The 25,671-nt window shown below is 41.8% G+C and overlaps 2 protein-coding genes across 7 annotated transcripts in view; one reads left to right on the forward strand and one right to left on the reverse strand.

The window, feature by feature from the left end:
* The window catches only part of arhgap21b (Rho GTPase activating protein 21b), a 37,781-nt gene extending 28,265 nt beyond the window's left edge, over nucleotides 1-9,516 (forward strand). For 2 of the 4 annotated variants that reach the window (XM_079650054.1, XM_079650057.1), the window contains 10 exons: nucleotides 100-242; nucleotides 343-485; nucleotides 1,908-2,066; nucleotides 2,192-2,270; nucleotides 2,398-2,471; nucleotides 2,577-2,666; nucleotides 2,882-3,049; nucleotides 3,747-3,852; nucleotides 6,255-6,286; nucleotides 6,392-9,516. In XM_079650054.1, coding sequence (XP_079506180.1) covers nucleotides 100-242; nucleotides 343-485; nucleotides 1,908-2,066; nucleotides 2,192-2,270; nucleotides 2,398-2,471; nucleotides 2,577-2,666; nucleotides 2,882-3,049; nucleotides 3,747-3,852; nucleotides 6,255-6,286; nucleotides 6,392-7,975 — 2,578 coding nt within the window. In that variant the 3' untranslated portion in view covers nucleotides 7,976-9,516. The remainder of the gene's footprint in view (nucleotides 1-99; nucleotides 243-342; nucleotides 486-1,907; nucleotides 2,067-2,191; nucleotides 2,271-2,397; nucleotides 2,472-2,576; nucleotides 2,667-2,881; nucleotides 3,050-3,746; nucleotides 3,853-6,254; nucleotides 6,287-6,391) is intronic. The other 2 variants (XM_079650055.1, XM_079650056.1) reach the window with 2 other exon arrangements.
* A 956-nt stretch (nucleotides 9,517-10,472) lies between these two features.
* The window catches only part of LOC307019295 (A-type potassium channel modulatory protein DPP6-like), a 78,691-nt gene continuing 63,492 nt past the window's right edge, over nucleotides 10,473-25,671 (reverse strand). For all 3 annotated transcript variants that reach the window (XM_079650079.1, XM_079650078.1, XM_079650080.1), the window contains 19 exons: nucleotides 23,271-23,391; nucleotides 19,265-19,419; nucleotides 18,582-18,679; nucleotides 17,050-17,176; nucleotides 16,401-16,439; nucleotides 16,156-16,263; nucleotides 15,988-16,079; nucleotides 15,855-15,902; nucleotides 15,655-15,767; nucleotides 14,900-14,947; nucleotides 14,680-14,778; nucleotides 14,495-14,564; nucleotides 13,376-13,570; nucleotides 13,224-13,278; nucleotides 13,008-13,110; nucleotides 12,843-12,898; nucleotides 12,650-12,722; nucleotides 12,482-12,555; nucleotides 10,473-11,780 (listed from right to left, as the gene is read on the reverse strand). In XM_079650079.1, the coding sequence (XP_079506205.1) occupies nucleotides 11,631-11,780; nucleotides 12,482-12,555; nucleotides 12,650-12,722; nucleotides 12,843-12,898; nucleotides 13,008-13,110; nucleotides 13,224-13,278; nucleotides 13,376-13,570; nucleotides 14,495-14,564; nucleotides 14,680-14,778; nucleotides 14,900-14,947; nucleotides 15,655-15,767; nucleotides 15,855-15,902; nucleotides 15,988-16,079; nucleotides 16,156-16,263; nucleotides 16,401-16,439; nucleotides 17,050-17,176; nucleotides 18,582-18,679; nucleotides 19,265-19,419; nucleotides 23,271-23,391 (1,824 nt within the window). In that variant the 3' untranslated portion in view covers nucleotides 10,473-11,630. The remainder of the gene's footprint in view (nucleotides 11,781-12,481; nucleotides 12,556-12,649; nucleotides 12,723-12,842; nucleotides 12,899-13,007; nucleotides 13,111-13,223; nucleotides 13,279-13,375; nucleotides 13,571-14,494; nucleotides 14,565-14,679; nucleotides 14,779-14,899; nucleotides 14,948-15,654; nucleotides 15,768-15,854; nucleotides 15,903-15,987; nucleotides 16,080-16,155; nucleotides 16,264-16,400; nucleotides 16,440-17,049; nucleotides 17,177-18,581; nucleotides 18,680-19,264; nucleotides 19,420-23,270; nucleotides 23,392-25,671) is intronic.

A 25,671-nucleotide genomic window follows, 5' to 3' on the forward strand; every position in this document is an offset into this window, starting at 1 on the left:
AGGACGCCACATCTCCAGCAAATATCTACCCGTTTTAATAGTGTGCCTAACCTAATGTAATATGTCTGTATGTTCTTTGTTGCTATCTTTCTGTATCAGTACGCCCAGCAGCAGATCTGAACCTTCTCCAAAATCCTCCCGCCAGTCCCTGAGTATCAAACAAGCCTTCCTGGGGGGTAAAGAAGGCAAGAGCCACAGCCCTCATTCGCCTAGAACAGGAGACGATCGGAGGGCGCTGAAAGGTAAACACACCAGCTCTATTTAGTGTGCTTAGAGGGCATTTCTAATGACAGGTGGCTCATTTATTTAGTTATGTGCATATATTTTTCTTTGCTCTGTCAGAAGACTCCAGTCCAACACGGGACAGGGCTGCTTGGAAAATTGGCATTGCAGGAATCATGAGGAAACCCTTTGAAAAGAAGACTCCAGCTGGGGTCACGTTTGGGGTGCGGCTTGATGACTGTCCCGCTGCACTTTCGAACAGGGTGGGTCTCATCCTCTCTCCATGGATTGGAATAGAAAATGCTCCTGTAGTTTAGCATTCAGGGGTTGTTTACAGCATCTTGCTTTCATGCACATAGGCCTGTCACAAAGACTGTTAGACAATTTGTATGACATCCATGGACACGACCTCAATCATTTCTGCAGACCTCAATATTGAACGTTGTGTTTACTTTCTTGTTGGTTTACATAAGAATCCCACCATGATGCCAGAATAAACAACAAGGCTTTCCCCTAACATTATTTGACATTGCGTAGACTAAGGGGGCATTAGCACCTAATAATCCGCTTCTCTGGTGCGCACCAGACCACAGTTTGTTACGTTGTTTCATTTTTCAGAAGGTTCGGTTTGCGTTCACACGGGCAAAACTAAAACAGACTATAAACTTTAAACACAAGTCATGTGCACGGAAATGCTGTTCAACCATTGGTCAGACATTAAGGGGGTAAAAATGCAAATCCCGGCAATTTCTACCGGAGCCTCCGCCATGGAGCATCGGCAGGTTATTCTCATGCTGCTGTTAATCTGGAGATCAACAGACACTAGCGGCCCGCGCATATGATTATATAATCAGACAACGTCCGTTAAAAAACATTATAACACATATAATGAGACGTTCTGCAGTAAGGAGGGGCGTTTCACCGACGAAGGATGTTCTTACTTTTATGTAGTTGACGGAGCATTTTTACTTCACACAACACTATTCAACACTTCATTCCGCTTCACTCTTTAACTAAACAACCGCGGATGTCTTGAAAGACTCTTTCGCTAAAGATTTTTGAAGACATCCGCGTTCTTGTGACACGTAAATACTGCGCATCCTATGTTTTGGTGCGGACTACGTTCACACCAGCAATGAACCGCTCCAGAGCAAGCAAGCGTTCCGACACCACCTATTTTAGCAGACCAGAGTCCGGTTGTTCAGTTCACTTAAGAGGTCTCGGACTGTGTTCACACCGACCCAAATGAACCGCACCAAGCGGCTAAACGCATCAGGGTTAAATTCAACCGGACTATAAAAGGCTGGTGTGAATGCACCCCAGAGTGTTTTTGTCAACAGAGCCTGAGAGTCCATGTCATTTATTCTTTTGGTTTTGTGTTTCATTTTTTATTTTATTGATGTGGTTTTTATTTAGGATATAAAACAAAAAAATGTTACTCCCATTGTAGTGTCTAAATAATCTTTTAAATGCAATAAAACTATTAACATGACAGACCTACAAAAACATAAAATATAGATTTTTCTATCAAGCCGAAGTGGTAGCTAAAATTGGTTGCCTGTCAAAGACAATAATGTATCTATGTAATGTGTATGACACATGAATGCATGCATACAGGCTTTTATTCAATGTTCAGATTCAACATATTTGTGATTTGTCGTATCTAACGTCTTCCTGTTGTGCAGTTTGTTCCTCTGATCGTGGAGGTGTGCTGTAACGTGGTGGAGGAGAGAGGTCTGGAGTACACAGGGATCTACAGAGTGCCTGGGAACAACGCTGCCATCTCCAGCATGCAGGAGGAGCTCAACAGCAAAGGCATGAACGACATTGACGTCCAGGAAGACGTGAGTGACTGACAGTCCGGCTGCGCAGTACAGTGTTCCACTTTACTGACAACATCCATTAGCAGTGACAGATCTGTACTGTAAGCTTTGGCTTAACCCTCTCTCCATCTTTCGCTTTTCTGCAGAAATGGCGGGACCTCAATGTCATCAGTAGTTTACTTAAGTCCTTTTTCCGGAAACTTCCAGAACCTATGTTTACAAATGGTGAGATTCTGTAAATACACTGAGCGTGACCAAGAAATGACAAACAAAAACTTTAACATTGTTGAATATTCTGTCTGATTCCTCTGTGTTTTCAAATCAAAGTAACAGTTTTCTGCTTTATTCACAGAAAAGTATGGAGATTTTATTGAAGCCAACAGAACAGAAGACACAGTGGAGAGATTAAAGGAGCTCAAGAGGCTGGTTAGTGAAACATCTGAAATGAGATGCATTCACTTCAATTGCATTACATTACATACTATGCATATCATTAATCACAAAACTGCTTCCCTTTCTTAATTCTTGCAGACACAAGAATTACCTGATCATCACTATGAAACTCTGAAATACCTTTGTGCTCACCTCAGGAAGGTTTCTGACAACTGTGAAATGAACAAGGTACGGCAGTTAACAGGATCTGTCAGTGTTAATGTCATTAGGTAACATCCTCCAATCCTTCCTCAATCCAGTGTCCTTTAGAGGATTATTTAATTAAACCTGACTGGCCCCGGAACCTTTCTATCTTGCTCTGTACAAGCCTGTAATAAGAACATAGTGGCAATAAAAGCGCTTTAACTTTTACCTTTGAATGTGTCCTTTCCTCATCGGTTTAGATGGAGCCTCGTAACTTGGCGATAGTGTTTGGTCCTACGCTGGTCAGGACGTCTGAGGACAACATGACCAACATGGTCAATCACATGCCGGACCAGTGCAAGATCGTTGAGAACCTCATCCAGCAGTACGAGTGGTTCTTCACTGACGACGGGGACGAGGACCCTGTGGTCAGTGGCAACAAGTGGTTTCCTTCTTCTTCCTGTGTTGTTATTTTATCATAGATAAAAATCGACTGTCATATACAAACCTACTATTTCTGTTCATGCTTATGGCAGTTTTATTTTAAGACAAGTTGTCATGGTTATTTTTTTACAAGAGAAATTTGCATTGCCCCGTTTTCACATTTTTAAATGAAATGCTTTCACTTGAATATGCTTTATTGCTGTTAATGTATACATCTTAAATTAAAATGAGACGGCTGCTAGACCACATTCATTTGCAAAGAAGCAAATCAAATAAATACAATAGTACAAAAACGTTTTGCAAAACATCTTGGTCGCCCCCTGGTGGCTGGATGTGAGTTCAGCACTTGATTTGATATGCAGCCGAGCATCAATACCACAGTCGGTCATTTAATTGTGGTAAGCCAAAAGATGAGATTGGAATTAATATTTTATTTAGTGCAGCACTATATTGCTGTTTCAAGCTGAACTAATCAATATGTTTGTATTAGCAGTGTCTCAAATGACTTTGTTGGTGGAGAACAGAACCAAGCTACTCCAATTTATGAATCCTTTCAGCCAGACAATCGATGCCGCTTTAGATACAATTAACTTGTGCATGTATTTGAGTGTTTTATTCAATCACTTACCCTCTCTCTGCTCTCTCTCCTCCTCTGGTTCCCACCTGGGTCTCTGTCTCCAGACCACAGCTGAGCAAGAGAGCACGGTGCAGTCTCAGCCCGTGCCCAACATCGACCACCTGCTCTGTAACATCGGCCGCACGTCAGCGTCACCGGGCGAAGTCTCGGGTGAGTCTCTGAGGGTTTTCTCTCAGGAGCACGGTCCAGCACCACCACAGCAAAAATATTATATTAACAGCAATACAAAATGTCATGATATTATAGTTCATTCAAATATCTGTGCAATTACTCTAAGATGGAATGTTAGAAGTGTGTTAACTCTTTATGCTGAGACGATGAACACCATGCCTATTATCATTTGAAATGCTTTGGGCAAAACCACGTTTATTAAGTTAACATTTTATTTGTTTCTGTTCAAGCAAGCTTTTTCAGTATTCTTTCAATAAATACTTTTTAACCATTGGAAAATTATTGAAAAAGACCTTGCAGTACGTTAAGCCTTTTATTTATTTGTTTGTTTTTGGATAAAAGTCTGTTTTGGTTTCGCTGTTGGTGTTATTTTTTGGCCAAATAGTTCAAGTTTATTTCCGTTCATTTCTTTGCTTTACTCTTTATTTCCTATAAGTCATTTTTTTCTCCCTGTGCTTTACCTGTGTTGAGACGACGACTCCTTTTCTTTCAGTTCTTTTCTTCCCCTCCTCCTCGTCTCTCACGTGAACCCGGCATGTTCTTTCCCAAAGAAAACCTAACAAACCAAAAGAAACCATGGAAGTTTTAACCCTTCTGACCTCTGCCCTTCTGTGTGTAGTGTGTTGTTTTTCTCCCCTATTCCTGTCCAGCACTCACACATGACCCAATCTTGACACAGGCCAAGTGGGCGGCGTCTATCACTCGATGATGTCGCTGGTGGACTCTGTTATGTCAGTGATGGACAGCTGGGACTGTAGGAAGAAGGACGAGTGTTGTGCCCAGTGTAGCTGCCTAGTCTGCAGAAACCCGCAGCTCTTTTAAATTTGGGCGAAAGGAGGAAAAAGGATAAAAAAAGAAAGAAAGAGAAGTCGATGTTTGTCATTTTTCCTGTGGTGTGCACGTCTCATATTTAATACCCTACAATGAGGGGATACAGAGCGATGCTGCTGTACTTTCTCTGAAAGCCCTTCTGCTGTCTCTTGTTGTCTCTAAAGCTGATCGCAAGGACAAGTAGCATGGTACGGTCAACCTCAGGTTCTCTCCCGGTCATGTGGCATACTCTGTCATGATGTCTGAGGGTGGGGGTCGTAGCTGTGGGACTGAGCTGGATGTTCCCCAGCACATACACTCAAACAGACCCACACACACAACATTTTAGGTGACATGTCGATGCAGAGGCACACATGCTGGCATATAGCAGTGGACGAGCTTTTCTATATGTGGTGTTTTTTTGTTGCGACGGATAGCTTTTTGTTTCAGGTGCCTCCTTTTGTGTCGTTTTGTTTGATTTGTTGTCTGTGATGTCTTTGTCTCTGTTACATCCAACACCTACATCAGTCACTTAAATGTCCCTCACACACACCTACCCAACACACTGACAAGCACATATTTTGAACCTCATTTTGATCATTAATAGCCCATTTCCACCCAGGAACTCTTTCAGGAGCCCAGACATCTTTAACCAGAGGACGCAGGGACAAACATTTGGTACTTAGGGGGATTGGTCAAAGTCCATCTCGTAAAACAATAAGGATGCACTGGAGCCCATCCCTAACATACAGGCAAGGGTCAGGCATTCCTGATGTTAACAATAGAGACACGTTTCGGCTTCCTTACACATGCTTTAAATGGGACTCTCAGATCCCCAGTTCTTGTGGCTCCATGGTTCCTGTGACTAGTTTGGTGGAAGAGGGCTATTAATCGGCTTATCTTTGTTAGCTGCAGTTTGTGTGTTTCCTTCTTTTGGCAGAGTGAGAGTTTTGTGAACTCTTTGATTTGCTTTTTTATGTTGTTGAGTATGACAGATTACATTTTTAGAAGGCCTCGCAGGAGTTTATCTAGCTTGGAGTAAGAGCAATCTTTTCATTATACTGAGGCTTGCCTGCGCCAGCTATATCGACCACGACATACACTCACTGTGACTGTTCAGCTCAGGCCCCTAAAGTTTGAGCTATCTCATCACCCCCCCCTCCTCTGTGATGTCTTGAGTTGGGAAAGAATGGCTACAGCTGGTTGTAGGCTACATGTGATGCTCTGTGACTGACGTGTTTGTCCGTGATGTGCCGTCGTTCCATCGAAACATGAGCATGAGCTGCTTTTTGTGTCTTCCTGCTGGACTTTCACTTCTTCTCTCATTCATCATCTCAGGCCTCTTCTGCTGCTTCATCCACTTATTCACACAACGCTTAGTGTGGTTTCTCGTCCTCCGAAAATGTGTCGTCTGCTTTCATTCAGCTGCTCTCATTGTTCTCATCGTGTCCGTCAGTTTCACTCCGTACAAACTTTCAATCTGCCTCGCCTCGTTCTTTATCATGTTCACTGTTTAAGTCATTCAGACGGTCGGCTGACTTCTACTAATGGCTCTTTTCTCTTTGACACAGATTCAGCATGTAGTGACTCCTCTAAATCAAAGGTAACGTCCTTTTCCTGTTTTGTTTTGTTTAACTTAAGTCTTTTCAATTCGTTTTCTTTGCTGTTTTTTGTCTGCCGTTTTTGATGAGTGTTGTTTCTGCACCAGCAGGGCTTGTGGGGGTCAGGGAAGGATCAGTGTAGCAAAGAGATGCTGCGCTCCTCCTTCTTCGCCAGCCGCAAACGAAAGAAGCCCAAGGACAAAGCTCAATTCAGCAGTTCAGACGACGACCTGGACGCTGTGTTCCCCAAGAAGGAGCTCCCGGGGGAGAGCCAGCAGCAGCCTCTCTGGTCCCCTGGCAGCCGGACGGGGGAGGAGGAGGAGGAGGGGGAGACGGATGAAGCCAGTGAGAAGGAAAAGCTCAGGAGCAGCTCGGAGGAACAGCTTGACAAAAGCAACGTGAAAGAATCTCCTTCTAGCCGCCGGATATCGCAGCCCTCTCCCTCGCTGCCTCCAAAACACGTCTCCTCCACCCTCCACATCAGCTCCCCCTACGCCTCACCCCCCCATTCCCCGAACCTCAGCTATCGCATGCCGATGGCTCACCAGTCCTCTCTGTCGGACGCGCCTTCCAACTACGACGACACGGTGTCCGACCTGGGTACGATGAACAGCACCAGCTCCCAGGCCTCGGTGCCCAGAATGAGGCGAGCGAGGGCGGCCGCTCCGGGTCCGGAGGCGTGTCCCAGCGGGCTCGGAGCGGAGGTCTGCTCCATCACCTCGGATTACTCCACCACCTCCTCCATGACCTTCCTGACGGGAGCTGAGCTCAGCACCCTCAGCCCAGAGGTGCAGTCCGTGGCGGAAAGCCGGGGCGGAGACGACGACGCCGACGACGAGAGGAGCGAGCTCATCAGCGAGGGGCGGCCGATGGAGACGGACAGCGAGAGCGACCTGTCGGTGTTCACAGTCGGAAGATCGGATCGCCGAGAGCAGCAGGAAGCTCCTCGACCGCTCCCCTCCCACAGACTCATCGAGTGCGACACGCTCTCCAGAAAGAAAGCCGCTCAACAGAAAACCGTCAGCGAGTCGTCACTGGACGGAGCCTGGAGCGATAAAGATTCCAACAGGTTGTCGTGTGTGATGGGGTCGGGCAACGGTCGCTCCACAGGCAGCCTCAGCTCCTCGTCTCGGAGCGAGTTAGACAAGGCAGAGCCGGCGTGGAAGCTGAAGATCACCGACAGGCTGAAGGTGCGTCTGAGGATGTCTGTGGACGACATGTTCGGCGTGGGCAGCGTGAGGAGCCGCTCCCCCGAGGGCCGCAGCAAGAAGAAGAACATCCGGCGCAGACACACCATGGGCGGTCAGAGGGACTTTGAAGAGCTGTCAGTTTTGGGAGGCTGGTCGCACGTTGGCATCGGCTCTCGCTCGGAGCTGTCGGCTGTGGACCAGCTGAAGCCCAAGTGCAGCTCTCAGGACTTCTCCATTAGAGACTGGATTGTGCGTGAGCGCCACCGCACCAGCAACCCCGAGGTCAGCCTGGACCTCTCCGACCAGCAGGGGGGGCTGTGCCGAGCAAACTCCCAGAACCTCGGAGCCTCGTCCTCCTCTGAACTCCCACCTCGTCCCGCTGAGGTGTTGAACGGGGGGGACGCCCCCCTGAGTAAAAATCTGAGTCTCTCGGCCACCGCTCACCCGCATAAACTCACAAATTCCCAGGTGGTCCATTCACGTTTCTACCAGTACCTGTGATGAGTGTTGGACGTGTGTGACTGTGTTTGTTCTCTGTCTGTGAGATGTGTACGTACTTGGGAGTCTGACAGTATAATGTCTGTTGTGTGACCAACGTTAGTGAATGAGCATGTTGTACAAAATTGTCCAGAGTGTGTGTATGTGTGTGTCTTTAACTGTTGTGTGTGCTTGTGAAAAGAGAATTACTGCACACAGGGATCGTAGACCTTGCTCATGTATAAGGCATGAAACAAAATGGTGTTTATACATTTTTTAATTTCTCTTTTATTATTTTTTTTGTTTGACAAATGACTTTGGGATGGCGCAGCAGGGGGACATCTTCTCCTAAAACAAATCCCTGTTATGCTGAAGATCGAGAGGACCTGTCGCTCGTGAAGCAATGAGCCTGTGAAGTTTGTGCAAGGAAGTGTGAACAGTGACACGAGTTAAGATTGTTTAAAGGTTTAGCTAAGTGGCTTTAAGGATAAACTGACTTTTAGAATGAATAGGAAGTAGTAAAAAGAGTTTTTAGTATTGCAGAGGAACTATTTTTGTGTAAAGAAAGTTATGATGTTCAGAGTCAGAGAGTCTCTCAGTAACCAAATGAAGAATGTACAGACATGCTTGCTGTAATACTGACTAAAAGCTTTAGATGCTTGTGTTTCACTCTAAAGCGTACATATTCCTATTTTTCTGTGTACTTGAATAGTGTTTTTTTGGTACAGCCCGTGTGGGACTGCCTACAAGCTCTCCGCTGTCAAAGGGGGCCTCTCCAAAGGTACAGAGGTGACGAGGAGACACTGGACTTATGCAAACGGAAAATAGAGTTCTTATTGATTATCCCAGTTATGTGTTTTAAAGAGCAGTGAACAACATCCCTCTGATGCAACTGTAATGCTGTGTTTTTAGTGTTCGTGCTTAAAACATCTGTCAGTGGCTGGCAGTAGATTGCAAAGTGGAAAAAAAAAGTTAAAAGAAAATGGGTATTCAAATCGGAAAATCATGTTTTTTTTCACAATAGGAAGTGCCTCACAATGAATTGTTAAGGGTGCCATACTGTCTTTGTTGAGATACACGAAGATGTTACTGTGAATGACATTTTTACTGTCGACTCTGTCATTCTAAGGGTTATGTAACAAAATGCCGATCTTCCATTACTTAGGCATTCCACTCCGGTCTTAACATGTTTTATACTTCTTTTTTTCTCTCCTGTTTTTCATATTTTGATTTTAACAGAACTTGAATTTTAAATATTCCTTGTAAAATAAGTAACTTAAATGTACATATACATGCCATGTTTTAGCTGCTTTACTTTTCATTTCTATCAGATTGCAGGATTTAAGTTCAGTATTGTGAGACGATGATGATGATGATGATGATGATGATGATGATGCTCATGAGGCCTGTTCGGGTGTTGTGGGCAGTTTGGTACTTCTCTGAGGAAAGAGGCATGAGGAAACTCTTCATCGTGCTGGACTGTGTGTACCACCGCTGTGTCCTCTGATTGTTAGAGGGGTTCGGACAGACTCCTGAAACACTGGAAATAAATTTTGTCAATGGCAGATGGTCATGAATGTTTTTTTTCCTGTCGCATTGTAGCAAATAATCACAAGAGTCAGCAAAGAAAGGCCAAACAAATCTACCAAGATTACTTTATATTGTCATTGACAAAAGGCAACATTTAGTAAACTCTTAATCAATGTTTAAAAGCACTTATACTTTTAGGCAGTCAAAAATGATTTTAGTCGCTTAAAGCTGATGGGACAGAAGTATAATCCTGTTCCTGCTTGATCATTATTGGCAGTCTGGACGACACAATATTTCTTGATTTCATCCATCTTGTTTGTGCAACTTGGTTACATTTCTTATCTCAGAAAGTACCAACTTCATAACATGTATTTAAACATTTTAAAGGTCCCCTGTTCTACTATTTTTCAACAACATATTATAGGTCTCAGATATATTCAAAACATGTCTCTGAAGTGTTAGGCTGAAATACCAAACAGATCACCCATTTTAGCATCCCATAACCCCCTCTGTTTCAGCCCTGTTTCAAAATTGCTGATTTTGTGTCTGTAGATTGAAATACAATTGAACTGCCACGCCCCTCTGCAAAGTGTTTGGTTTAAAAAAAGACAATGGTACTGTAGGAGGAGATTCAGGTGATAAGGTGGGCAGGGGTTGCCTTATTGGCTAATGGTTTCACAACCCCAAAAAACATTATGACATCACAAAGTGGCCAACATCTGAACTGATTTTCAGACAGGTTTTTGTATAGGTGGATCAAGACTAAAAGAAAGAGAATCTTTTTTTATAGGTATAAAAGTTATTATTAAATTGAAATTGCCCTTTGCTTGCAAAGGAAACCCGTTAAGCCCTCAATGTTACTGCAGTACTTCTACTACACACAGCAAGGTACTGTTTTAGGATTTTTTTTAAAACAATACAATATTGCAGCAGTCGTATGTTTGTTTGCATACTAATATAATACAAAGTGACAAAGAAAGCTACTCCAAGATACATTTCAAAACGCTTTATATACAAGTTGCACACACAACAAAGACTTAAACAATAAAATATGTATACACTTTGTACATCAGCTGACTAGAAACCACTGACATTACTAACAGAAGTGACAAGGGGAGAGACTCGAGCCAATTCAATTTCACACACAAGTCAAAGTAACTCTCAGAATAACGAAAATTCAGCATAGTTAACTCACCAGTATGCCAGTTTGGAAGGTAAATATCAATAACTGTGTTTGCAAACGAAATACTCTTTACATTTCAATCAGTATAATACCATCTTTCAAGCAGTCATACAATTATTTTGTACTCTCCATGTTTTAAGATAAAACTGTGCCATGCTTTGTGATTTAAACGTCCCTCACTTATAACTGGCTATTATTTGAGGAACATTAAATCATCTAGTTGTGAGTCTGCAGTTCAGACAAGGCCTATCCATATTTACTCCAGTATCATGTGGGCTCCCAACATGACCATTTCACCCACAGTAAGGCACAGCGACTAAAAGAACAAGAGTTCAATTCAGGAATAGGAAGAGGGAAAATATGATGTCGTAACCATTTCTGTATAGACACTTTTTTTGGAATTAAAACATTGCCCTCGTTCGGTAAAGCGACTACGGACTGATGCAGCCAGACATCCATTTAAAGACACGACACTGAACAGAGAAATTCGGAGAAACAAGTAGTAATTATACTCATGAACACAATAATCAGTAAGTTGGTTGGCAAGGTTAATGAAACTGGCAGTCTTTCAAAAGTTGAATCTCAGTTGATCTTCACAGGGGATATTTTGTGCAGTAAAGCGACCGATGAATGTGCCTTGTCACACATTTCTCAATGGACGTTATGTTGATCCTCCATTTGTCCACTAGAGGGCGAACTAGTCCATATATTCCAAAGCAGAGACGGTTCACATCTGAGATCTGTCTTTCTGACCAGCAGCCAGCGCGAGGGCAGGGGGGGGAGGGGAGGGGTTGTAGGTCGAGGCCATTCTTATTATACATCCATGGTCGAGGCCCCTTTAGCACATGCAGGTGCTTCAGAGTAGAGCTTAAATCTGATTGGACAGCAGGTGTTGTGGGTTGGCTGGGTTTGAACAATCTCTTACATGTTGTGCTGTAAAGCTGGCCAGGGGCTGCTCAGAGGAGATTAACTGTCGTCCTCCTCCTCCTCCTCCTCCGGTTCCTCCGTCAGTATCTCCGGCACCCGGAAGCACACCTCGAAGAAGTTGACCAGGGCCTGGCTCAGGTGCTGCTGCGTGCCGTCACTGTGGAGAAAGTGGCCCTCATCTGGGTAGATCTGGAAATAAATACCCAGGAATGGATTTATGGAATATTTTGATCATTCATGTTTTTTTAATAATGATTTTTGACTGATTAACTATGTGTGTAAAAATTCAAAAAATTAGTCGTAGTATACCTTAAAGTATCCCAGTATAGTTTGCCATTGAAATCCAAATTATTTCTCCAAAAAAGTAATTAGAATAGACCATATATTTTGTCATAAAAAGTCTTACTAAAGTATATAATAAACATACTCATAATTTAGTATGTCTTAAAAAAGTAATACAATTGTCTTAATTATTATGTAAATATGTCGTTACAAAAATATAAGGAGCGTACTCATTTCATTAGACATGTCATAAAATGTTTTTTTTTTATAATAGTATGAATGCAATAAAAAATTTCTTTAAAAAGTTTCCCATAAAAAAGCCATACTGAAGTATGCATTAAAAAGAGATATATCTCTTAGCGCAAAAGGCAGCTTCGCCGCATGTCGCAACCCCTCCCTCGCTCTTTCAAGTCAATCTTTCTATCTTGTCAGGGGAGAAATGCCTAAAATAAAGTCCTTTAGTTTATCATAAAAAGGTCCTAGGTCGTAGGCTATGTTGTATCATGGCTATTGTGACAACACCCTGTATCCTTGCTCTGTGAAGAAAGCAGTGCTATGTGCAACCACATGATGAATCTAGCTAGGGTTAGGGGTTCTCACAAACTCACCTGTAGAGTGTAATTAGCCTTCTTGCTGATTAAGTGATTGATAAACTTGGCTGTGTGCTGGAAGTGAACCTTTTCTGTGGAGGTAGAGAAAAGATGAGGCAACACATTAGGTGGTGATCACAGTTAAACAGTTTCACTTACAGCATTATTGAGAAATATTATAGTTACCGTCAGCAGTTGGGTGAATTATCAAGTACTGCTTCTGCAGGAACAGGCCCGCTTTGTGCGCTAAACTCGCTTTCTGAAGGAAAGACAGAAAACCCCACCATATATATCATACTAACCATCTCAATAATGACCCTTAATACTTAACAAATTGGGTGTGGCATTTGGATAAGGGAAGGAAACAATAAAACCTTACCGTATATACTTGGGAATCTGTCTTTGAGCCGAGGTATCGTTCTGAGAATGCAGATGCTGCAATTTAAGAAAGAGGGAAAACAGAGTCAGGAAATGTTTGTATTCCTTCAGCATCTCTTTAACATATTCATATTCATATTCGTAGAAAAATATGTGGAGGCTATACCATAAAGCTCGAAATCTGTGATGGGGGAGACTGCTGCTCCGCACTTAAGTTCAGTAAACTCCTCAGAGCTCAGAAGCAACGTGGCCAAATATCCTCCATAAGCCTGAACAAAGGTAGGGGAGAAATACATCAGGAAGTCTAATTAATTAATACGTTAGGATGATAATAATATAATGGCGTGAGCCTCTCAGGAGCCTCTTTGTGGTGCATTTGTACCTTTCCATAAACTCCCATTCGACTCTTATCAATATAAGTCTCTTTGGATATGAACCTAAAAGTGAAAGAAAACTGGTCAAACTTGCAATGTTTCGGGAATCAAAAAGGCTTTGTTTTTCCGTCATGCTTGCAGTGAAAGCAGGAGTCTGAACCTCAGTGCCTCCATCTGGTCTTTCTCCTCCAGTATTCCCAGTTTCCTCCGGACTTTGTGCAGCAGGTTGGTTCCCTGGAAGCCGCTGCCGTGACCGTCGAAGCGGATGACGATGGTGCTAAAGCTGCTGACCAGGACCGAGGCCCAGTCCACCCGGAACTGCTCCGACACCATCTGCCCGCCGGGGGTCCCGTCCCTGTGCCAACACCACAGCCAGGTCAGCCATTTTAATGTAAGACACATTTCTCAGAGATAAAAATGAGATGTGAATCATCTTTAAAGGAATACACACATGTTATCTTAGTATTCTTGGTTTCATAACCGGACAAATAGAGGGTTTAGTCAATATCACCATAAGGTGCATTTGAGACTGCCCCATTTCCCAAAAAAATAAGCTGAGATTTTCCATTAAACTTCATATTCATTGTATTAAGTAAATGTTATGCTGTTAGCAATGCATGTTGGTCAAGTTCCCACACTTTTTTATAAATTAACTGCAAGCAGACAATGTACATGCAAACAGCAAAATGTACAGGGTGCTGACAGGGTGGACATTTTTGGCTAATGTTAGCATTTAATGAGCACATGGTGGACCTTCAGTTAGCAACATGATTCAGTTAGCAAGGTGACTATGTACTGTTTAACACAACATTGTCCAAATAGGTTTAAAGGGAACACAACAGCTACAAGGAAATACAAGAATTAGCTTGCTGAGTAAAATAATCTAATTCACCACAACCTTATCAAACTATGAAGTTACATAAAAATGACAATGCTCACAATGAAGAAACTAATCCAGCATATACTAGTTCTTATTAAAAGATGTTATATTATGACACTGTCTTGTGGTGTCTAAAGCATTATGGGAAATGTATGATCCATATCTTTTAGATATTGACCCAAACTCTGGATATCCACATTTTTTAAATGATTCTTTCCTTAACAAGACTCCTGTGATTGCCCTACATTTAAATGTGTGAAATATTAAACTGCTGCAGTATCCTTTTTGAACAATAATGAAAGTAAATCATAGTTAATGCACTCGAGTGTTGATAATATTCTTCGTACTGTTTCACCGATATGTCTTTGTGATAAAAACAGCAGGCGTACTTATACTCACACTAGCAGCAGTAAGGGGTAATGGGCTGTTTCTACAAATCCAGCTGGCTTCAGGATCTGCATCGTCAGAGCTACAGCAGATAAGACACGGTTAGCAGATCTTATAATACAAGATAAGTGGCTGTTATTTCATCAGGATGTACTCATAGTAAATTGTGTATTCGCTAATTCAACATGAGTACGGACTGTAGTCGTCTATGGTGATGGTCTTGTTATCCACTATGGGCATCTGCATGTTGTTGTACGTGTCGTTTACTCTCTCGTTTGTCTCCACGTCAAACACCTCTGCGGATTAAAAAATGTCCTTTGTTAAAATCTCTCTTTCACAAATCTTTTCATCACTAAAAACAATCATACAATTCAATAGAGTTTGCTGTGCGTGGTGAAGTTGGAGGACAACACTCACTCTGTTTATCCTCAGTTCTATAGATAGCCACACTAGGTATATTTGGACCTACATGGAACAATTCAGGGAGAAACCGTGAGCAGGAATACAGTAATAGAAGTTCATTTGCATGCAACAAAAGGCTCAAATGCCACAAAAGTAATCAAGCCTCTGAAACCCAATCCTTTTCTGCAATCCCTGCATCGGAAACCCTGTCTCATGTTAAACAGCTTCAATAGTTAATAATCTACTTCCATCCCACGAGGAAATGGCTTATTATTTCACAATGGAGCTGCTCTCCAAAGATCCAATGAATAAAGAAAGCCACTGGCACTTTTTTGGAGTTGGCCTCCTGAACAAATCAGCTTCCATAAAAATGGTAATGTTGTGCCCCCTGCGATGAAGCCACAAGGGCAGAAAACCTAAAATAATGACAGTGTACCTCCATGGAATATCTAGACAACAATAACAAAGTCTATTTTCATATGACAAATACTAAGAAGGACACTGTCAGCATGACTGTTGGCATGCAGACAGACAATACATTTCGCTCTGTGGCTGATCAGAGGGATCCCGCAGTGGTTTGGTTTTATCTGCTAATGTCTAGCTCGATACAAGCTCTCAACCTGACGAGGAGCCCTGATTCAGTTACGCTTTTTACTGAGTATGGCTCTCTGCAGACTCTCATTCTCAGGAGTGCCGCAGTGTAAAAGGCTCTCAGACTGCAGTTATAAAAATAGTCTTCACTCAAGAGATTCAAGGTTAAGGATGCTCACCTTTACAGTTGAGTAAGAAGTACCGCATGTTGTGGCTGAATGAAACGTCCACATAGCCGCAATTGGATTCACAGGACAGGCAGCAGCGGTTGAACGGAGGGATCGTGTCGGCGCTGCGGGATGGCACTGAGTGAGTATCATTAACAGCACTTGGAGAAAAACAGAGAAGCAAGCACTCACAAGCTGTAAGAAAATCTGACCTGTACAAGTGCCGTCGTTTGGGGTCGTCTTCTGTGCTTAGGAAGTATCTGGAAAACATCAGAACATGAGCATCAAATAACAGAAAAACCACGACACGGTACCGGCTGCTTAAAACACATCTGAATGTCTTACATGAGGTTCCTTTCATGATTGTAGGCCAGGATGCTGGTGACGTCCCAGTCTCCGGAGGTCAGAGACTGCAGGATGTCTGTGCTCGTGTTTGACTAGAAGACAGTGAAGGGTTCGTTAAACACACTGTGCCAAACCTTCAGCACAGATATTATAAGGGTCTTTCATTACCATAGTGGTGGACATAGAGATGTGGAAGAACTTTCCTCTCCCACCCTGAGGGATCGCTCTGGTGAAGAAGAATTTGTGACCGTCGTGGGAGAAGAGCGGAGCTTCATTCTGCAGAGAGGGTGGAAAAACATCTGTATGTGTCCCAAAACATGCCTGCTGGGGTTTTGCATTTCCTGTTTACAAGCTCAGACACACAAAGTAAAAACTACACACGACCACAGAGGAACAATGTTCCCAGCACGCACCTGTCTGTGCAACCAGCTCTCACTCTCATCCTCATGTTTCTGTATAACAAACAAAACAACAAGAGTATAATTGAAGATGATGACATTTTCCTGAATCCAAATTACATACGAATTACAGATATTGTTACGTTAATGTACTCAGCCTTAAGACTGTTCCCTCTTATGGAAGATAAGATGAATCAAAAGTATGATATTTTGAGAAATACACAATGAAGAAAGAGTATTTTCAACATTAAGATGATAGAAGTAAATTCCCCAAAAATTGAACAATTCATATTAAAAAAAATGAATTTACATTTCAGTTAAAAAAAGAAAAGTTAAATCATTTTCAAAAACCGCTGGGAACAGTAATCTTTAGAAAACGTTAACAAAGAAGGACTAACAAGCAAATTTGTTAGGGATTATTTTCTGTGATTTTGGTGCACTAGCAGCAGCAGAACGGTGTTTAAGGGATTGACTCGAAATAAACCGCGTGTTCACCGTAATGAAAGGAACATGTCAAACAGCAGTGTTGTTTCTCATGTAGGTGTTTCTGGGCAACAATAGATGTCTGCGTACAAAGGAATAAGCCATGTCAAACTCTAGCTACACACGGTTGTTAGTCGGCTGATTTCACACTTTGTCAAGGACACTTTGCAGGAGGCTTCACCTTAATGCAGACTCCAGTGGTAGCCTCACACAGAGTCAGGATGGAGTTGTTCTGGCCTCTGTTCAGCCAGTTGACAGCCAGTTTAGTGCTGGTGGCCCATTTCACCATGGTGATATAATACTCCCTCCTGGAAAACAAGAAAGTGAGAATGCATGTCCGGCGCTGACGACCTCTGTCTTACCTTCCCTAAAGGTCCCCTATTATACTGTTTTTCATCAATATAATATAGGTCTCAGATAAAATAAGGAGCCACTCCCCATGCCCCTCTAGGAGATATTTGGTTAAAAAACCCAAAATGGTGCTCTAGGACAGTGCCAACAGACAGACAAATACATGATTGTCACTAAAAGCCTTGTCTATACATTACAATAAAATATCAAAAATAATTGATTAATACATTTGAATACAAATTCAAGTCAGTAGCTATTAGGCATAACAAGACAGAAATGTATAATTTTTTCTTTAATAGAAATGTTGCTTCTGCCCGTAAAGTGTCCAAACAGGGCTTATCTTGCGCCTTCCTTTAATTTCTTCATACAGCGGGAATCCAAATGAATTAATCATGAGTCCAATAACCATCACAGTCACTCCAATAGTGCTCCTTAATTACGCTTTCATCCTCCTTTAACAAAATACTTCACATTCATCGAGTTTGTGACAGTAGTTGTAGCATTGAGACTTTGAAACTTTAATTACCGCTGTTGCGCGCCCCTCCCCCCCCCCCCCCTTGTGGGTGTGTGTGTGTGTGGGGGGGGGCGCAGCTTCCAACATTTGGGGGGGCTCTTGGGAAAAAAGGTTGGGAACCACTGCTCTAGGAGGAGATTCAGGTGATAACGTGAGGGGGTGGGGGGGGGGGGGGTTACCTTGGTTGGTGATTGGCTAATGGTTACACAAGCCAAAAAAATCGTTATGACATCATAAAGTGGCCACAATCTGATCAGCTCATTTTCAGACAGGTTTTTATATAAATGGATCAGGACAACAAGAGAGCGAATATTTTTTCCTGAAACTTTCAGAATCGCTTTACACACAGGGGACACATGTTTATGTATAAAAGACATGAGATAGTGGATTTTGCATAATAGGTGACCTTTAAATGGGCAGTTTAACCCAGAATCAAAAATACATATTTATCCTTTTACCTGTATTGCTATTTATCTAGATTGTTTTGGTGTAAGTGGCAGAGATAACGACCGTAGAGGTGTCTACTTTCTTTGAATTCTTTATTTGGAGTCACATAGTATTGATAACACAGTTTGATTGACAGCTCATTTTATTAACTGACCCACAAATAGCTAATTAAATAACAGACAATAAGGTAAAAATAAATAACTAATGATAACTTCTCTCCATATTAACGGCCACATACAGTAGTTCCATTATATTCCAGAGACGCTAAATAGCCCTCCAGGTAAAGGAAAACTCATGTTTGGAGTTTGAAGATGAACTACCCCCTTTAGGAAAATGCTCCAGGGCTATTTTTGTTGCTTGTTACCTCAGACACAATGAGGCAGGGTTGTGCTGCCACTCACCCGATGCGGGGGTCATCAGGTTTCTTCATCACCACGGTGTGCAGGGGCCCGTTGAGGCTCACCACTGACAGGTGCACCACAGGGTTCTCCTCCCCAGCCTGCAGGCCAACAGGAAACCAGATAGGTCAGACTGGATTTCACTTCAAGACAGTGGTGAATTGTCTTTCCGTCGTCTTCAGAGTTAAACAAATTCTATCCATCAAAGTCCCTTATGCATAACAACAAGGACGTGAATATTTAAACCTCCAATTAGTGATCTTTGGCTTCTGACAACAGAAACCAGTTGTGCACACAAATCTTCACCTTGTCTATTGATATTGTGATGTTGTTAGCATACAGTGGCTAATGTACACATCCATCAGCCTCAGTGAGGGTATAGTGTAGTTATTAGCATACATTCAGGTCCCAGAGGTGTCCACCATCTTCTCTCAAATACAATCAACCAGTGATGTCTAAAAAACTCTGTCAGCTGTTAAAACACACTTGCTATATTATATTGTTTATTTAATTTCAATTAGATTTAAATGTATTCTTTATGAGATTCTTTTTCAGAAAAATGAATTTCACTGCCCTTAGTGACATTTTTATGAAACCCATAAAAATCCCAGCAGCAGACATTGTTTATAGCTGCTTTGAATTTGCTCAGACTAAGAATGAGTGTGAGATGGAGGCTGTGGACCTGCCTTGGGGTAGTGATACTCCAAGGTGGCGGGGTACGGCGATCCTGTGAAGAAGGGAACTTCCATCTTTGGCACCAGCGTGTCGTTGATGGTCATGTAGGCCAGGCGCAGCCCGTCCGGAGACCACCAGTGGGCGATGTGTGTCTGCAGGATCTCCTCTGTAACACACAACAACCAGATCAGACAAACACTGTGAAGCATCCATTAAAATGAGATCCATAAAACAAGTGAGATGTTGAACAAAATCAAAGGATGTTTTCATAAGACCTGGCTGAAAAGTCGAATCCATGTAAAAATCAATTTCATTATTTAAACGTCCTTACACAACGGTCAACAAACAACAACAAAGGCAACACTAAATCTCAATAAAATGCAATGTTTTACATATAAAGTGTATGCAGCTCAATTAGCGGCTATACTGTTAGCTGGTGTTTATGATCTCCTTACACTCTGACATTGATTAAGACATTTCCAATAGGATACCGTTTAAACAGACACTATTATTATGAATTATACAAACATCACAGATGATTTATGGTTATGGCTGAGGAAGAATAAACCAATTACTCATATTACATTTTTGACAGTTTCAACTACAGAAACCAGAAATGTGCATTGCAGTATCTACACCATTTTAATGTAGAGTTGATGCCTGGGAACCTCCTACTGAAAGTGAGTATTAATCATTGTAAAACATTATATTACAATAGTCGAGGATTACATTTTCTTTCTTATTTTGGAGCAAAGCAAATTCCGTTGTTTACCATGTGTGGGAAAACATGTTTTGTTTTTTTTGCATTGCCATTTTTTACAGTATTGAAAACTGCCGTGAGTATTGTTCCTTGTGAGTGGGCTTTGATTAATTGACAACAGAAATAGGGGTTCTCTCCTCACAAGAGAAATCATATTATTTTTTTTTTAGCCTCCCTAATACGTTTCAGCAGCTTCCTGGTGAGTGATTTTCATCCAGCAGGGGGCAGTAGTGCTCTATGAAAAGCACTATCAGTACAAACTACTGTACCTACATGTGGAGATTAAAACAACAGTCTTTTCTTGGCAAAAAGGAACAGCTCAACATCAATAGAGTTTATAATCTTGTTATCATTGATGTCTGAGGCTATATTTGTTTACATATTGCAAATGGAAAGGGTGAAGTCTTTTGTAACAAGGTCAGACGGCGAGAAGGACACTATTCAGAGATGTATTTCTCCACCTTTTTCATTCTTACTCTAAGGGTGACTATTTGTTTGAGTGCATCAGGATATTCAAGGCCTGTGCCGAAAAACATTTGCCAACAACATTTTTTTTCTGGAACCCAGCACAACATATCATTTATTTAATCCATTATTTGATGAAGGTCAGAGCACTTAATAAGAGTCCTGGCAAGCTGCTCTTACTGTACAAAGATAGTGCCTTTTTGGACATTTACCTCAACCAAAGGATTCAATCTGCAGTACATAAAAGACAAATATATGAATATTTCCTGTAGCAAGATTTACAGCGCCACAAAAACATGGCATGATTGCGTGTTTCATGTCCTCGGACACTGTCAGTGTTGGGTGCCACAGTCTTCTGTGCATGGTAACAGACAGCTGTCTTATCATCCATCAGCTGGGGAGATACACACACAGACTGAAACCCAAATAGATAAGTAGTATACACATGAACTACCATGTTGCTTTTTTATTAAAGTCTATTTCTTTCATCTCCTCAATCCCCGCAACCTACTTCTCAACAGGAAACATCAAAAATCCTCCCAACTTTAATGTCTTCCCCGTATTTAATCTCTTGATCAAAGTTAGAGCTCACACACGTTGATGCGTTTCTCTAAATAATTACATTTTATCAAAGACTCACTGATATTTATTCTTTTCAGCATTGTTCAAACCTTAAATGACTTTATTTTCAATGTTAAAAAAAAAATCTGCACAGTATACTGTTCCTTTAGCGAACTAAGCAAAAAGCTAATTCATGAATAAAAGTCCCTTTCTGTCACATGTAAAGGTTTTATGCCATTATGTGGACATTTAAAGGAATTCAATTTAGAGTTTTTTAAGCTCAAGGGGTTATAAGCAAGTACATTATTTCAGTCAAGGTTAAGGAACTCTGACTGCAGAGGTACCGGAGAGAAGAAGAAGCCTCACCTTGAACCCTTTTTCAGAGAAACCTACTGTATCTCAGCTGAATATAGTATCTGTAAAACATTACACCGACCTGTGTCATTTTGGCTTATGTGAGGCATTCCATTAAAACCCTGAGGAATCCATGAAACACAACAACATTCATGTCGTGTTATGTGCCCACAACAATGAAATAATCCCATTAATGAAAAACCCTATTAGAGTCGACCCTGAAGCAGCTCATAATGTTTCCCTCAATATAATGGGCATTTTGCAATTACATTATACAACTATACTGCAATCCTTATTATAGTCATTTCAATAGTGCCAGAAAAATAAGTCCTCACTTACTAAATAAGAAATCTGTGCACTTAATAAATGACTGCACAGTGAGAGGAATCGTCTGAAACATGGCAGCGCGTGTGTGAACAAAGCCATATTTGAGTGGTATGTAATTGCAATGTCAGTTTCACATATGCAGTAATCAGAAAATGTCTCATATTAATTTACATGTTTGCCAGCTTTTGAACATCTGCTTATTGAGATTGCAACGCCGCAGACATGAATTAATTAAAACTGCCAGAACACAAAGACAAGCTACGGGAAGTCTAGAGAGGGAGGGGCGCTCAAACGTAGCCAGCTGTGCTCTTTCAAATTGAATCATGAACAGAAAAGTCACAACACGCCTCCGGGTGGGGGGCAGGTGTCACAACACTGAATCCAAATTTGTTTCTAAATTAAGTTGGCTAAATACAGCATATGTGCTAATGCAGGTGGACACACCAGACCAAAGGCTGATCCATTAAAAAGCCTGGAATAAATATCTGTATTGCTCACATGTACAGTATATTCGAAAAGGCTGCTTTACAAATCCACAATGAAATCATCCCCTTATTCTGAATTTCCTTTCAGATCAAGCACCAAACAGCAAAGCTAGCGACTGGTGAACATAGTGGAGCATTCAACATCTAAAGCACAAGGTATTTCCCTCAGAAAACCACAATCAAGGTAGCAACAGAGTTAATAATAGACTTGTGAAATGACTCCAAATTGATGCTAATGCTAAGATATGCCATATCACCTTAAAGGAGTGTTTCTCAAACTTCTTCATACCAAGGACCACTTAACCAATAAAAAAACACTCGCGGACCACCTAACTCCATAAATATCAAAAAACAAATCGTTTTTCTAGAACAGATTACAAATCGCCTGAAAATGGTACAAACAAGTGGCAACATGTGTGATGAAGGTGTTGCGCTGGGCTAGATTATGCAATCGAAAGTGAAACGTAACCTCGCTCCATTGCGGAGATATTCCCGCGAGAGTGCGGAAAACTTAAATTAATTTATTTCCTATGTGAAATGTTACCAATATACTCACGGACCACTAGGGGGCGCTCACGGACCACACTTTGAGAAGCACTGCAAAAGGCTAGATAATATATCAGTATAGTAATGCAGCTACTGTATTAAAAACGATATTTCAGATAATATTGTTTTTTCAAATGTTCACCCCACCTTATTTGGAATAACGAATACAAGCCAGGACAAATCGTCGAAAATCCAACCTCCAAAAGTCAATTTCAGGCTCCAAAATCCTGATGAAAGACTTACCTGGGTGAAGAGTGATACAACAGCTAGATAATGCCCAGGGTTTTGATTAGACATGTTCAATGATCGTCATGCAAGTTTGGTGCTCAGATGTCCTTATACCTTTGGCAATGAAATGTACTTTTAGACTAACTTCAGTTCTGTCAATTCAGAAAGTGACAGAAATTCCTACTGTGTCTTCAAACTTTGATGAAAGTCAATTGTTTGCAACATGTAAAGATTGATGTGATATAAATGATGGACTTTGCAGTGTTTTTTTGGAGCTTGTCGTTGTCTTACCCTCGTACAGCCAGTCAGTAAGGCCGTTGAAGACGACTCCCTCTTTACCCGTGGAAACCAGGCGGATCGCTCGGTTATCTACTGTTGATCTGTAGAAGATATTGTTTTCAAATATGAAGATCTGGACAAGGAGAAGCAAAAAGAAGGACCAGCATTAGTCTCTGTTTCACTGTATGAAAAATCATTATCTGTACTTCTGTAACCTAAAATTCAATTTCCTAAGATGCAAAGGTGCAAGTACATTCTCTCAGCCTCTGGGTCTCACAATTCTCTGTCTATAATACAGTAAGAGCCTTTACCCTAAACCCACATAATGACGTTATCTTAATCCAGATAAACACCCACTCAATGACACTTACAGGCTAATACAGTCTTAGACAACACCTGCCTTAAGCGCTGTATTAAGGGATATTTGTCTCATTACTGCTGGAGCAGGATTCCTCTCAAACGCAGTATGAAAGATGCCCTATATTGGCACACACACACACACACACACACACACACACACACACACAAACACACACACACATTTTTGCCCCTGTGTTTATTGAGACATCATGCTGTCTCCTGAGGGTGGGCGACAGCGGATCTAAGCCGCAGGTTAGGCCTCTGATTTAAGCCGCAACGTTGGCATCGCTTGCAGGAATTAAGACACACTGCTGGCAGATAAGTATGTGACACTTAAAAAAAAAAACCTCTGTCAATCCCCTCCAGTGTTTGCACTGCTTCACCTGGTGCCAGCATGAGGGAGATGAATGTGGGATTGATTGTTATCTGAAGGACAGGCCGTGTTGGTGTGGCTGGGCTGTCAGCCGAAACCTCTCCAGATAAATGTAAGCCTCAGATCAACGGCACAAGAATAAAAAAAAAGAGAAAAACATGGCTTCTGATCTATGGCTGCTGTGGAGAAAATCAAAGTTGTACATTGAGGGATCGACATCTGAGAAAAACAGATGAATGCAGCGCTGTGTAAAGCAAAGGAAGCTGGTTGTTGGCAAAAGCAGACAAGAAGTAATGTTTTCATTTTCATTATCAATAATTATGTCTTCAACAAAGCTGCCTCAAAACCTTGATTAAACGTCACCCTATTAACACCAAATGATTAAAAGAGAAGGGTTTTGTCTCCATGTTAAAGGCAGGAACAGTTATAGCGTTTAGTCGTAAATGATGCCGAATGAACTCTGAAAAGCAAAGGGCAACTTTTAACTCATTCAATGGCTTTTCAATATTCAAGGGGGGCGAGATGAAAGTAGCAACATCAAAGATACCTGTGAAGCTCACAAAGCAGGGTTTCTCTTTGTGTGTGAGTGTGTGTAATGTGAGCGTGTGTTTTCAGTTGTGAAATATTGTGTGGCATTTTCGTTTGGCTTCATTTTTCTTCTAAATCCACTTCCTTGTTTCACCCCTGCTCCTTCGGGTAATGTTACCTTTGTGTGTGTGTGTGTGTGTGTGTGTGTGTGTGTGTGTGTGTGTGTGTGTGTGTGTGTGTGTGTGTGTGTGTGTGTGTGTGTGTGTGTGTGTGTGTGTGTGTGTGTGTGTGTGTGTGTTGACCCAGTCTCACTGATTGCTCTGTCACGGTGGAGTAATTGCTGGCAGCTTAATGAGGCGAGTGTGGCAGGATTCATCTCCTCTCACTGTACATCTGATGCTTCACTGCACACAGCATTACTGCCACACACACGCCTTTATGTGCTGATGAAGCACTCACCTGATTATAAATGACTCCAAGTCGAATAAACCTAGGAAATCATTTTAGAGATAGTGTAGGGAGAAAAAAAAGGAAACGTCTCCAATATTGCCAGGTCAGAATCAAAACAAAAGACGAGAACTCATCTCATTTCTCTCGCTTGACCCCAGCGGTTCATTAAAAGAACCGCGGAGCTACAGTAGCAGCACGGCAGAGAAACAATCAGGTGTACTATCACCATCGCAAATTACTCTGCTTTCTTCCCTCAGCAGAAAAAGCCTCATCCCACACTTGAAATGTGAATATTTTTCTTGCAGCAAAGTATCTGTAATTTAAGCAAATGATACCATAAGAGCAATTATGGAGTGAGAGAAGGCTTCCAGGTAATAGCTGATGAAACATGGGGCTGTCTGTTGTCTAAGCCCTGCAATCCAAACAGAAACTCATTTGAATTCAACAGGGTAAAAAACGACTTAAGCAGCAAGAGAGGAAACAACACAAGGGATAAGCAGGTGCCTGGGTCAATGGCACTTGGAAGATGAATCCTTGATGAGCTTACATGATTTTCTTACTGTCAACAAATTGCATGAAAAGACTAAGAGACTAACAACCTATTAGTTTTCTCACATTACTTTATCTAAGCCAAATGACTTCCACTGAACATGTGTTTATTTGAAAATGGGTTAATGTGTGTCTCAGAGGTCATATGAATAT

Source organism: Notothenia rossii, assembly GCF_949606895.1.
Source record: "Notothenia rossii genome assembly, chromosome: 9".
NCBI classification, from domain to species: domain Eukaryota; kingdom Metazoa; phylum Chordata; class Actinopteri; order Perciformes; family Nototheniidae; genus Notothenia; species Notothenia rossii.